Genomic DNA, 12,551 nt, shown 5'->3' on the forward strand with positions numbered 1-12,551 from the left:
TCTCCGTCTATATTCTTAGATTTTTTTTATTTATTTTTTTTATTTTCTGTATCTTTCAACTTGTAACATTAGATATGAGTCGGCTGACAAATATATTAATGATTGCAGTTTAAGTAATCAATTTTTTAGATAATTCATTTATCTTTCTATTATATTCAAATAAATTTCATATCATTGACAAAATAATACACTACTTTTAAACTCTGTAATCGAAGGACTAAAGGGTATACATACTAGAAATTCCAGTTGTCAAATTTAAGTTAGCGGCAGAAGGAAGCGTGGCAAGTTATAGATAAATATATAACGAGACGAATTGAGCAGACCTCTCCATTACAACCCATACTATATAGCCTTATTGTTTTACCTATGTAGCTACCAAAAACAACTCTTTTCGTTTATAAATTCGTCCAAATTGTATTATTGCTTTGTTTTAAGTAGCATCATGTGCATGACATGAATTGGTATGCAAATGATTTGAATGTCTGATCATAGCTTAACTTTCTCATATCATTACTCATTATTATTAAGCTGCGCTTAGGCTCTATCGACCATGAACACCTTTTGTTAGAGCATACTGGCATACTTGTACCCATTAAAATAACTCTTAATCATTTGATTTACCCTGACTTCGAATTATTTTAACTTTTTCTGAACCGTTTCAATTATTTTTGTTTATCAAAAGAGCTTAATTTACTTACCTTTGAATATGGGCGATGCTCGCCAGGTGTGCGCTGCGCCTTGTCCCAAGAATTGGCCGACAGATATCTCCAATAGAATCATGGGCAGGCCGACTAGAAATAACAGTACAACATAGGGTAACAAAAAGGCCGAACCATGGCGATCCAGTTCGCGTGGAAAGCGGACAACATTCGCATAGCTGACATTGAGACAAATGCAAAGCACAAGACCGCGAAAGACGGAGCATTTTGTCTGAAAGAAATCAAATAGTCAAAATGTAAAGACCGAGTTAGCATCTTCAGAAGAAACAATGGGAAATCTTTCATAAACTAAGCCGAAACCGACACAGTCAGAGCCGCATCCGCCGGCACATACACCACAATCCAATTTACAATATCATTTCCGGTACTTCCGCCGCAACAATTTCAACTTGTGTAATTTCTTCATATTTATTTTCATTTTGTGTTTCTTTCTCTTCTCTGAGCAAAATTACACAATTTGTTTTTGCGTTTATTTGGTTAGTTCAGTTTTCTCTCATATCTCTCCCACATAAATGGTGCCGCTTTGATTCTTATTTTTATCTAAAAACAACAAACGTAATGAGCGGCAAAAGAAAGTGCACATTATGAAGATCTAATGAAAACAAAAACTTTAATAAGCCGCCGTCTTTAAAATGGCCATTAGAGGGGCGCAAAAACGACTACAACAACAGCAACAGTAACTATGTAGTTCATAGTGTGTACTTTCAAAATAAATATGAAAAAAATAATAATAATGAAAGAGCAAAAATGCTCGAAGCTAAAAATTACAAAAGCTAACAACAACAACAAAAATCGCAATCGTTAAAAGCAGCAACAAAAACAGACAACAGTTACTTGTCGTTCGTTTGCTCACCTGGAACCCATTCAGACGAGAGCGAGACAACAGCGCAGCTCAGTTATATAGACTCTCAGACAGTCGGACAGACGGATAGGCGGATAGGCGGGCAGACAAATGAGAGACCGGCGGAACGGCAAAGATCCGAAACAACAACATGCCGAAGTAAACGCAAGTTAATAAACCGAAAACCGCACTCCAGTGAAAATGTAAACAAAAACGAAGCGTCCAACTCCCACACCCCACTGTCTGAAATTTATGAGCGTGATATTCCGATTATCATGCCATATCGTTTACCATATCGTGAGCATCAGTCGTAAGTACTATATGTATGTATATAAATCCACATGCATACAACTATATTTTAATTAGATATCTGAGACACTTAGTTGCTTGCTGAGTTTGGTCAGCATATACATACATATATATATAGTAGGATTGGTAGCGCCACTTACTTTGCGATAATATCTGAATGGCACATCCTCATGCACAACATATAGATAATCTGCTAGATATTTAGTTGTTGGTATTTCCATCTTTGGACAGATTTGATAATTTTTGTAGGTGCAACAGAATTTGTCATTTTCTTGCATTTGTTTTTAAGTGCAGCAGAAAAATTGTCTGTAATGGTTGTTTATTTTTTATTTTATTTTTATATTTTTCCTTTGTTTGCACTTAAACTTTGTGGATATTATTTTTCCCGCTGTGTTGTATATTTTGTTATTTGCCAATTATTGATCAACTTTATTAAACGAAAAGAGGAAGATCAAGTCTGTATTTAAATTAGATTTGTTTTTTTTTTTTTTTTTTTTTTTTTTTTTTTTTTTTTTTGTAGCTGGTCCGTAATTTGAGATTTGATTTTAGAACTTTTAAATGTCATTGCCAGCCACAGTGGGATATAAATATGCTACGGGCTAGAAAAGTGCTAGAAAAGTGGCGTCCAATGTATCACATTACAGCTGGCAAAAGGTATTGATATGTCAGTCTTATATGCAACGAAATTTAATATTAACTCAGCCCGTCCCTACTTTTTCTTTTTGTATGGAAATGGGACTGCATAAAAGCTCTATGATGATCAAATTAAATGTCACCTTAGCTTAGAATCTTCTAAATAGGAACACATATCTTTCAGGTGTATTGCCTTTTTATCCTGCAATACAAAGAAGATGTCGTGGCTGATACACGAACACTGTGGTTCTTAACGTATTGTCAAAAATGTACAATTACATTTTGCTGATAACGTGTCATCGCTGTTCTGTGAATGATTCTTTATACAGTATTATCAAGAGTAATTTATTTGATAGCAGTTACAAAAGACTTTAAAACATTTTGAAGTATTTTAACTGTTCGAAATAGTAATTAGCTACCTGAGTTGGTTTAGCTAGCTTCAGGAAAATTAAAAACAAAGTTTTGAAAAATCCATTACTTCAATTGGAAAAGCTATAATAAATTGAAAATAATAACAATGTCAATGCCTAATATTTAATATATGGAAAAGGCACCGAATCTACTACACATGTAGGCAAGAGCAACGTCAGCTTATTTGAAATATTATTCAATTTTGAATTACGCATTGTTTCTGGTTTTGTATGCAATGAAGCCACAACTGTCTAATTTCGTTCAATTTCAACTCGTTTTAAGGTCAGCCGTATTAATAACACTCGGAAAACAATTACATTTTATTTGCTTAAAGTCTTAATTACTTTTATACATAAATGCTTGAGTGTTTACTTCACGTGAACACAAATATTTGTTTGTATTTGTACGCGAGGCTTCAAGCTGCTTTGAAATCAATTTAAAATACTATCGCAATTTTTATTTAACAAAAACGCACAACGAATCGAAGCCTCGACTCTTGACATGCAAATTTTTGACTCTTGATCTCTAACAGTTATTGATCTGTGTGACAAAGCGAGGCAGTCGAAACGTTTAATGGTTTAATATGTGGAACAAGAGAAGACGCGAATATCACGTGACGAGGCTCGCAATCCAAATTGGCAACACCTTCATTGTTTGGCCCTGAGCTGCTTATTAAATGACTCTTGGCGAGGTGTCATTGGTGTGCATATCATTATGTTCGGTTTTATTAAGTTTTTTTTATTAACACACAAATACTGCAACAACAACACTAACAGCGTCCAAATCAACTGATGCGCAGTTCCGTAAACAGAAACCAATTGTAATTCGATAATGCAGCCAATTGCATATAGAATGTCATAATTACAGTGATTAGAACACGCGGCGTATGCGTAATGCAGTTACATATAATCGAATTTGTTACAAATGTTAATTCAACGCACATGCTTGCTTCTCAATTAGTTTCGCTTCGATTTTTCTATTGCATTTCGTCTCGGAAAAACTGCCGACCCGACAAACCGACTAACCGACCATCCGACAATCCGGCGATCTGGCGAACTGACAAGCTGACAAACTGACGAAGTGCGCTGCGCAATGCATTCAACAGCAGCGCCGACCTGCGACTGCGCAGACAACAAACGCGAACGATAACGACGGCGACGGCGACGGTGACGGAGATGGTCACGGAGACGGGAGCAGCAAAGTCAACCGCGGTGGCAGCGCGACGAACTTGAAAACGCCAACGAAAATTGAGCGCAGAGTGTGCACACACAAATTTAATGGAAAATCGAATAAAAGGCAAAACAAGTTTTCATTAATGAGTGCCCCACTCTGCGACTGATCTACGTGATTTTCTTCTTTCTATCAAAGCACACCAGACTCTTGAAGTTTTCTTCGCCGTGCTGAGTATTGTTGTTGTTTTCCTACTGTTACTGTTGTTGCTATTCACCATGCCGAACGTGCGAGCGAGCGTACCTAACAGGCCCGAAGACAACGTCTGCTGCGCGCTCTCATTAATGCAGAACTGACTGGGCGAACGCAAGTGCTGGGAGCCAAAAGCGACGAGTGCGCAGCCGCAACACAAAAACGTGGCTTTCTACACAGTGGCTGCCAAAACTATGCCCAATACCGGCATAAAAGCTTCCCCTTAGTTGTAAAATACCACTCAACGCGATTACTTTTTGTACTATGGTATTACTATTGTATTACAAACTGAATAACAGACATTTTTAAACACTCCCAGAATAATCGAATTTAGAGAATTAATATTCTAAAATGTGAAAATAAAGTAGGTAACTGTTAATTTATTATTTTAAATATAAAAAAGGGTGTAAATTTCCAAAAGAACTTTATTTTATTATTATATCCATATGTGTTTCAGCACTGACCAGGAACAAAACTAAAATGGAGGAAACCATCATTATAACTGATCTATAGATGGAACTTAAATTTAACGTCTTTCTATGTCGTTTCTTATGAAAATAACTTTCAGGCAATTAGAAAAATTTAGATGAAATTATTAATGTCAACAGAAGTATACAATATGCTTTGAAATAAGCTTTGAAAAAATTAAATATATTTTAACATTTTAGGGAAAAGTATAGAATTTAAAAGAATTAAGTTAATTTATTCATGTGTATTGGTCTCTTCAAAAAGTTAATTTAACGATCAATTTTTTGAATACTTACGCAAATAAGTATGTAATTGCGATAGAAAAATGCATTACTAGATGTTTTTAATTGTACAATTATTTGTCAATATCCGCTGACAATTTGATTTGTCAACATATTTTTGCATACTAGTCTCCTTTTAATTTTGTTTTGCTACGACTTTGTGCAGGCACAGTGCGTGCGATAAGCGCATGCCCATCTTAAAGGCATTGCGTGCGGTTTTCATTATGCCCGCTTCACTGATTCTCTTCTTCAGCTTTTTATGTGTTGTCATGTTTACTGTTGTTTTTGTTTCTTTTACTTAACACTAGCATCAAATGCTAAACATTTTAGATTTTACAAGTCTTACGAACACGCGACTTATTGTTAAACATTCCCCTATGTTTCTATTTCATTAAAAGTATTTTTTATGGCGTTGCTTCGCCCACATGCTCACACCAACTGAAAGTTTTAAAGTTGGCCCAGAGCTGTGATTAAGCAACTCTAACGTTCCCATACCTAAATATGTAAGTAAGCATGCATGCATATACGAGTAGTATACAATACGCGAATATGTGAATGTATATTAAAGTTAAGTCATAATTTTTTCATCGTCGCACACACGACTAGAACGTCAAGTCAAAGAGAAAACCGTCTATTAGTCTTGGCAGTTGCGTCTGCTTTTCACATTGTTAAATTAAATTTCATTTTAACACGTTCTTTGCCACAGGCGCAGGCAAAGTCACAACAACAACAACAACAACCACATCAGCAACAGCAGCAGGAACAAGAACAAAAATAACACACGCGATCTTCAAAGCGGCCAACTCATAATAACATACTTATTATGTAAGAACCTGGAAGGCAAGACCCAAGAAATAGAGTCAAAGAAACTGGCGCAGCGCATAATTAACGTGGCTCAGTGTAGAGCTTTGAAAAATAAATATGACAAAAATAAACGACAACCAAGTACCGTCAAGACACATTAAAGGCATAGCTTGGGCGTTAATGGAAAATAAAAATATCTTTAAGAAAAAAATTATTATTATGACGTGCACAAATAACTACCGCAACAACAACAACCGCAACTACAAAAACAATACGAAAACAGCGACGATCGGAGTAAATGTGTTTTGTATTTGGAATGGACTGAAAATATTCAATGTAAATAATAAGCGGAAATTCTAAACAGAAATGTATTTTGAAAGAGGGCCTTCCACTTCCAACCATAATAACCCAGTCCAATCCAAATCTTTGTGGTTTGAATTTTCAACGGAAATGTGACGCGCAAAACGTGAGCCACTCACCGCACAGTGGCTCAATTCAATATTTTAATTGCAAATATAAAACTTGGCACACTCTTATTCGATTCTAATTTAAAAATGCAGCTGCAATGGTTGATTTTTTAACGATTCGAATACGAATTGCCCATTGATAGAAAAATCAAAACCAAAACCCATCGCCTGTATATATAATTCTTTCATTATGTGGCTTCTACCGATGGAAACTCTATATGCTGCAAATTGGCTAATATGATTTCTTTTCTATTTTACCTCTTGTGTGTATTTTTCTTCTTTTTTTAAATCGTTACATTGGTAAATCGTCTACTGTTGTATTCTGTTTGTTGATTCGCTTTATTTGCTTGCAATTGTTGTTTGCTCGAAACATAACGTCACTGCATTTTCAACAACATCTAAAATAGGAATTAAGTTGAGAAACTTGCTTACCAAACCTTAACATTATTATTATTATTTTTTTTTTTTTTTTTGGGTAAAGCAAGTTAGAATTTTTTTCACCTCTTTTTGTATTTCTTGTATTATCAATGGAGTTTTAATTTTTCTTAATTTTTTCATTTTAAATAGAATTACTCCACTGTACGACGGCGAACAACCCGACATGATCATGATTGATTGGATTTGAGTTGGTCGGAGCTAATTTCAGTTGGAGAGCGTGACTTTCTCAATGAGGTTTCCCAATAGCTGCTCAATAAACGTTAATTGAACTGCGAAGGTGGCACTTGACTATTGCTTTACTCTTTCAAAGGTTATTATGAATTTAGTCTGTTGTATGTAACGCACAGAAAGAAGTAGGCACAACTTTTACTTCATAAGTTGACGCATTCATCAATTCTTTTATCTACTAATATCCCAAAGGTTCTGATCGAAAGGAAACTTTTTTGGGCACTTTATTGCGAGTAAATAATATGTTTGAACATTCATATTTTGATGATCTTCTTTGGTTAAAGTGAACTCACATACATATTTGAATGTTTGCTTCAGGAATTTTTGTTTTTGAGGTTGCGTTGCTGTCATTTTACTTTTATCATTATTGCTTCATTAAAAATAAAATAAACAAATCATAAATACGGTTAAAATAATTACATAACTCTATGCATACGAGCGACCGATCGATGACCGCAGATTAAGTATATTATATCACCAGCCTAAACAGAAAAGACAAATGGAAAGCATATATAATCTTCGTTGCGTGAAAGCTGGAACTTCTTTGATATTTGTTTTTGATATATCTGTGTGTATATGTCATTGTTGCATATAGAATTTTTATTTTTGATTATATGTATGATTTGCATATGAAATTACTTTAAGTTTTGACTGGTGCGCGCACAGAATTTCTAATGAGACCAAGAGGCCATTAAGCATTTTTAAAACTTTATTTAAAAAAGTGAAAAGCCTCTTGTGGTCAATTAATGTGTAGAAATTGATACATTAATGACATTTTTCAATTCGTATTTTTAGAGCTTTTCTACATAGAATTCATTTTGTATGAACATAATGCGTTCGTTTCATTTTCTATGCAGCGGGCACAGCCTGGGGCCATAGAAAAATTTCAATTTCATATCAATTTCATGTCTTATGTCAATTGTTTGTGGTGTCTGACACGAAAGTGGAGTGTGAAAATGTCTTCACAATGCCGCAACGATGATGTTGGCCACAAAAGTGGAATAAAACTATTGTTGTTGTTGAATAAGCCACGCATTGTCCGTCAACGCTTTGTGTGACTGTCACTCGGACATTGGTTAATGGGCGCAGTGTAGTATAACACACCTTATGGGCATCTTGGAGGGTTTTAAGGCACTGGAGCATGGCCCCAAGAGACGGCGACCGCCTTATGTGACATCTGTTCATTGTTTCAATATGTGTTTTAAATTACGAGCACGTCTAGTCTAATCAAAGGGCGCGCAAGCGCACAAGTGAAAGGAATCGCGAAGCCATGCAGCTGTGATATCGCTAACTAGCCAAATGCTGAATATCTGTGCACTGTTACACATAACCCGGTAGTGCAGCGACGCGAATCTTTTGATTCGCCCGACTTGCTAAACTTTTTGTTTTATGTTGCTGTTTTTTTTTTTTTTTTGTGGACGCGCCCAAAATGTCGCGTTCAATTTATTCGAAATCTTCTTTCTGCCGGCTCTGGAAACTTTCACTGCAATGCTTGCAAAATGCACATGTCCGTCCATTGGCAATTCTAATAGCCGGCAATTATCACCATGCTTCCCACTACCGCAGTGAGCCGGTTTTTAATATTTTATGAGTGCAACATCAATGATGACGTCATGCTGCGCCACTCTGACACAAAATCGTGCAGCAAAGGCTGTGCCGCAAGCAAATCAAACAAATTGCTCATGTTGTCGTTATTACGAGTATTGTTTTTGTTGCTACTGTTGAAAAAGCACATGAAACGCGCAACTGCCGAATTTGCACTCAAAGTTGCCTTTTTTGTGTATGCATTTTTCGTATAGCTGAACTTGTTAATCAGCGAATTGGAAACGCAAAACAAGAAGCATAAGAGATGAAGTAACGGATATGTGGAGCTAAAGCTGAAGTCGCTGCTTATGCGGCAATGACTAAGCCGTGAACGATTAACGGTGACTGGGACAGCGGTTTGCAAATGCATACGCAATAAATTGTATTAATTATGTAGCACACACAAATCTGATCACTGTTCACTCACTTCTATTAAAGCTCTCTCAAAAAACGATTCGTTACAGAATAAGATCAGAGAATTGATTGAGTCTTAAAATTAAATACATTTCTATATTGAAGATTAAAATTCCTGGAGTACAGGTATAAATATCTGATTTTTGAAATTAATTACATTTTCTTTATACATTTTTTAAGTTAACATATATTGGGTTAATTTACTCTTTCTATTGCATTCAATATAATTAATATAATTGAAGAAATTTATATTCAATTTATAAAATATTTGTAATTATTTCAGACTTTACTTCTTATTAAAGTATTCCATACCAATTATACAAATAAAATGAAGAGTCGAATAGATTATTTACTATTTTCTACTATTATTTTCTACTATCACTCAAGATTCGGTTTCCTGGTTTAAAAAATATTTTCTACAATTTAAAAATTTTTCAAATTCGAGTAGTTGCTTTAAATCAATAATTAATTGTTGGCTAGGCCAAGTCAAATAGTTGGTTTAAAAAATAAATACCGGCTTAAGTCTGTGATACAAGCCAACAAGCCAGACAGTTTCACTAAACGAACGACTTAAGCGAGAAACTTTAGCAGACACCGACAAGTATGCAACAGTTTTCGCAAAGTTACGCAACACTTTTAAAAACTACAGCATACTTTTCGTCGGTTTCTTTGGCACATTCCGCTGACGACTTCATTGCAACCTAAGATAAATATTTCATTTGAAACCACAGCATACTTTTATGATAAATATTCAAAATATCTTTAACGCTTTAATTAAAACCAATTAGCAGCTTGGACTCTCATTCCATGCACTTTGCACTCAGCGTACAGAACAAGAATAAGAAATGCAATTAACGAGCAACTGTGGATTACCGCTAGACAACAACAACGATAAGAAAACTAACTGCGCCTTAGTGTGAAACAATGCTTGACCATGCCTGCGCCTCACTAACCCAAATAAATGAACGACAAGCGATCTAATGCCGAAACAAGTTTTATGATGGCTTTTATGATGTTGGACAACTCTATTAACAATGGACATTAAGCAAACCATTTCGTGAAACAAGAAACAACAAGAAACAACAAGAAACACCAGCAAATAATTGGTGAAGAGCTTAAAAATTTAATCAAGGCAAAAACATATGCAGTTGTGCCATTTCAAAATGACAAAAAAATATACAAGTCAAGGTTTCCGTCCGTACACAATGAATAAAAGGAAAATATTTTCCCTATTTGTGTGTAGTAGATGTGTAAAGTAAATATTAAATGCATTGTATCTCGAACGAAAAGCTTGAACAAACATATAAAATTATGTGTAAATAAGCAAAATGCGCGAAAATTAACGCTTCTGCATGCGCATGGGAAAGGCGTCGTACAAAAAACAAGCAAACCAACTCAACATAAAATCAGCCGAGCGATAACCGTCACACAGCGCGGACAAAAAAATTGTGACTACCATCTTTAAGGGGTACGGAAGCATTTGCCTCCATATATTTGATAAACCGTACACAAAATGCCGCGTATCACACGTAAGTGCGCAAGCGTCGAAGCGCCATAACAAATCGTAATAATCTTAGACAATTTACTAGTCGATTGATTAGCTGGAAGCAAACACAAAAAATCGAAATGAAACAACTTGTTGTTGACAATTCAGGCACGTACACGACTTGAAGCCCCCAATGCAGCGCATTCCAAATATTGTTGCGCACAATTGAATAAAACGACAATTTTGAAATTTTTGTTAAATGCAGCATGAGTAATTGATGAGCGGAATCAGAATTGCACGGAAAGCTAAAAGCAAACAATCAAAACGCACATCTCACTCTCATTCATAAGAAGAGATAAGCGAATGCATTCAGCAACCGAAATGCATCATTGTTTACCGATATCTGAAAGCCAAAACAAAACAAATTGCCCCGATAAAAAAGACAACAGAAAGCTTGTTTGATTTCTAAGAATTGTTGCCGCATTAGTCATTTTATAAATACAACATTCTAAACATTCTGATGAATTATTCCTTTTTAATGCAGCTTAGCAAAAGAAACCTATCAAAAACAATCCCCAAGAAACACACCCATGGAGAAACCCACCAGTGATGCTATGATGAGCCTGAACTATAAGTACAAAAAATGTTGCAAATATTTTATTTAATCTAAGTGGCTTCTCTGGAACTATGATATTTCCCAGTACTTTACAGCAATTCAAATTTTAGGAGTAAATTAATTTATTCTGCCTACAATTGAGAGAAAAATTCTTTACTTTGAATCCCAATGCTTAAACAAATACATATGTAAATGATACTACTGATTCAGATTTGACATCTTTTGTGTTGCGGAATATACTTGTAAATACGGGTGTTTGACTGCATATATTGAAAATAAATATATTGTCTTCTTTTATGATTCTGTGAATCACGTCCCTTCTATTTGAATGTAACGATAAATATACTATATGTACAAGTATGTGCGTGCACTCACCTGTTGATTTGACTCGTCATCGGGAGCGGGCAACAGCTTGGCATTACTGGCTGTGGTGATGTTGTGAGTTGAATAGCTTTTCGAGGCATCATCGTGCAAGTCATGGAAGCCTGTCTGAAGCTCGCTCAATGTGTTGTTGCTGCCGCTAAGCGTGATGATGCCGCTGGAGCCGATATGACCCGATGTGGCTGTGGTGCGTCCACTGGCGGCGGCGCCACTGCCTCCTCCACCACCACTGTCCACCACACTGGAGACAGTGGAGATGCAACTGCGCGTAGTCTGTGGCGAGGGCGTCACTGCGCCCATTTCGGCATCAGCTTTGGCCCTGCGCATATTCAGCCAGGACATACGATGTGGCTGGTGGCGATCTAAGGTGGCTGCTCCACTCGCATTGCCACCACCTATATACACACAAGTGCGTGTGGTGATCGAAGAATCGCTGCGCAGGCGCTGCTCTGCATCTGGACGCGGCAATGTGGCCATGGCGCCTGATATTTGTCTATAGGTGGGTTCCAGATGCTTCCTCTGCTGTTGCTGTTGCTGCTGCTGCTGCAGACCGAGCTGTTCGGCCAGCGCTTCGTCGCTGCTGCGAGTCTTGTAGCTGTTGCTCATGGATTAGATCGAGAAGACGCAATTCTGTGTGGCAAGCAAAAAATACAAATAAATCTTAGTTTCAAATGAATCATAAGAGCCCTCAACTTATAAATACACCGAGGGGTTTACTGCGCCTCCCCAAACCAAACCAGTTTCATTTCTCATGAAACTCAAAATATCCGTTTTAACATTTTTCAAATGAAATGATTCACAAATCATCTTCAACTTTAGCTTTAGCTTCTTTGCTTATCGATGATTTTAGATTTTGTTTTGATATTTTTTCGTCGGCCATCATTTGCATACGAATCAAAATCTTGCTCGGGGCGCAGAACAATATTACACTGATTTGTCTAAAACTACAATAGCAACAAAAACCGCTCAATGAAAGTAAAATTCGCACATGTGTGAAAGTGAAAGCTTGCATTGGATTAACAATTCTAAAGCACAAGTAGATAAACAAT

The 12,551-nt window shown here is 36.2% G+C and overlaps 1 protein-coding gene across 2 annotated transcripts in view; it reads right to left on the reverse strand.

Annotated features, from left to right (window-relative positions):
* LOC115632431 (sodium-dependent nutrient amino acid transporter 1) overlaps window positions 1-12,551 on the reverse strand; it is a 33,830-nt gene that overhangs the window by 5,856 nt on the left and 15,423 nt on the right. For both annotated transcript variants that reach the window (XM_030529573.1, XM_030529574.1), the window contains exons 2-3: window positions 11,497-12,132; window positions 699-930 (exon numbers count right to left, since the gene is read on the reverse strand). In XM_030529573.1, the coding sequence (XP_030385433.1) occupies window positions 699-930; window positions 11,497-12,108 (844 nt within the window). In that variant the 5' untranslated portion in view covers window positions 12,109-12,132. The remainder of the gene's footprint in view (window positions 1-698; window positions 931-11,496; window positions 12,133-12,551) is intronic.

This window comes from Scaptodrosophila lebanonensis, unplaced genomic scaffold, assembly GCF_003285725.1.
Source record: "Scaptodrosophila lebanonensis strain 11010-0011.00,11010-0021.00 unplaced genomic scaffold, SlebRS2 tig00001415-arrow-pilon, whole genome shotgun sequence".
In the NCBI taxonomy this organism is placed as follows: Eukaryota; Metazoa; Arthropoda; class Insecta; order Diptera; family Drosophilidae; genus Scaptodrosophila; species Scaptodrosophila lebanonensis.